The sequence below is a fragment of the Rhincodon typus genome, chromosome 44 (assembly GCF_021869965.1).
Source record: "Rhincodon typus isolate 14 chromosome 44, sRhiTyp1.1, whole genome shotgun sequence".
NCBI classification, from domain to species: domain Eukaryota; kingdom Metazoa; phylum Chordata; class Chondrichthyes; order Orectolobiformes; family Rhincodontidae; genus Rhincodon; species Rhincodon typus.
In genome coordinates, this window is record NC_063375.1 from 1,399,616 (window position 1) to 1,400,465 (window position 850).

At 54.1% G+C, this 850-nt stretch overlaps 1 protein-coding gene across 1 annotated transcript in view; it reads left to right on the forward strand.

Annotated features, from left to right (window-relative positions):
* The window catches only part of LOC109925468 (lysophospholipase D GDPD3-like), an 11,458-nt gene that overhangs the window by 4,847 nt on the left and 5,761 nt on the right, over window positions 1-850 (forward strand). Inside the window, exons 3-4 of the mRNA XM_048619873.1 lie at window positions 82-127; window positions 494-612. Of these exons, the coding sequence (XP_048475830.1) occupies window positions 82-127; window positions 494-612 (165 nt within the window). The remainder of the gene's footprint in view (window positions 1-81; window positions 128-493; window positions 613-850) is intronic.

Consider the following 850-nt stretch of genomic DNA (forward strand, 5'->3'; position numbering starts at 1 on the left):
CCCCCCCAGCAGTGCGACCCGATTTCTACAAAGACAAGGGAATGCATTTCTTTGCCGAATGTTGCCCTGTTGTTTCTGCAGGATTTGCCACCTTATAAAGAACATGTGGAAGTCTGGTTTTATCCAGGTGAGTGTGAAACTAACAGGGACAGAGTGATAGGACTGTAGAGAGGAGGTGAGGTAGGAGAGGAGGCAACGAGGATGGGAGGGAGCTGATACGGAGAGGAGGGAGGTGTCAGGGAGGGGAGGGAGGTGTCAGGGAGGGGGAGAGAGGGTAGGGAGGTGACGAGGAGGGGGAGGGAGGTGAGGATAAGGGGGCGGTGGGAAGGGAGTGTGATGGTCTCGGGCTGTGTGTGTGTGGTTGGGGGGGGTGGTGGGAGGGTGTCGGAGCGGGGTAACACAGAGACAGTCTCTCTCGCGCTCTCACTTTCTCTCTCTCTCTCTCCCTCTCTCTCTCGCTCTCTCTCTCTCTCTCTCTCTCGTTGTTTCTCAGGACACTACAGCTCAGGCAGAGACCACCACATTCCTCGTCTTGAAGACATTTTCCAAACGTTTCCTCACATTCCCATTAACATCGAGATCAAAATGGAAAACCGGGAGTTAATCCGAAAGGTAGGAGGTTGTACTCAATCTCACCCATACCCCTGAGACAACAAGATATAGGCCATTCAGCCCATCGAGTCCGCTCCACCATTCGGTGGGATCATAACTAATCTGATCATCCTCAACTCTACACTCCTGCCTTTTCTCCCCCCATCGCCCCCGAACTCCCCCATCTCCCCCCTCTGTATTAACCCCATCTCCCACCCTCTGTATTCTCCCATCTCCCCCCTTCTGTATTCACCCCCTC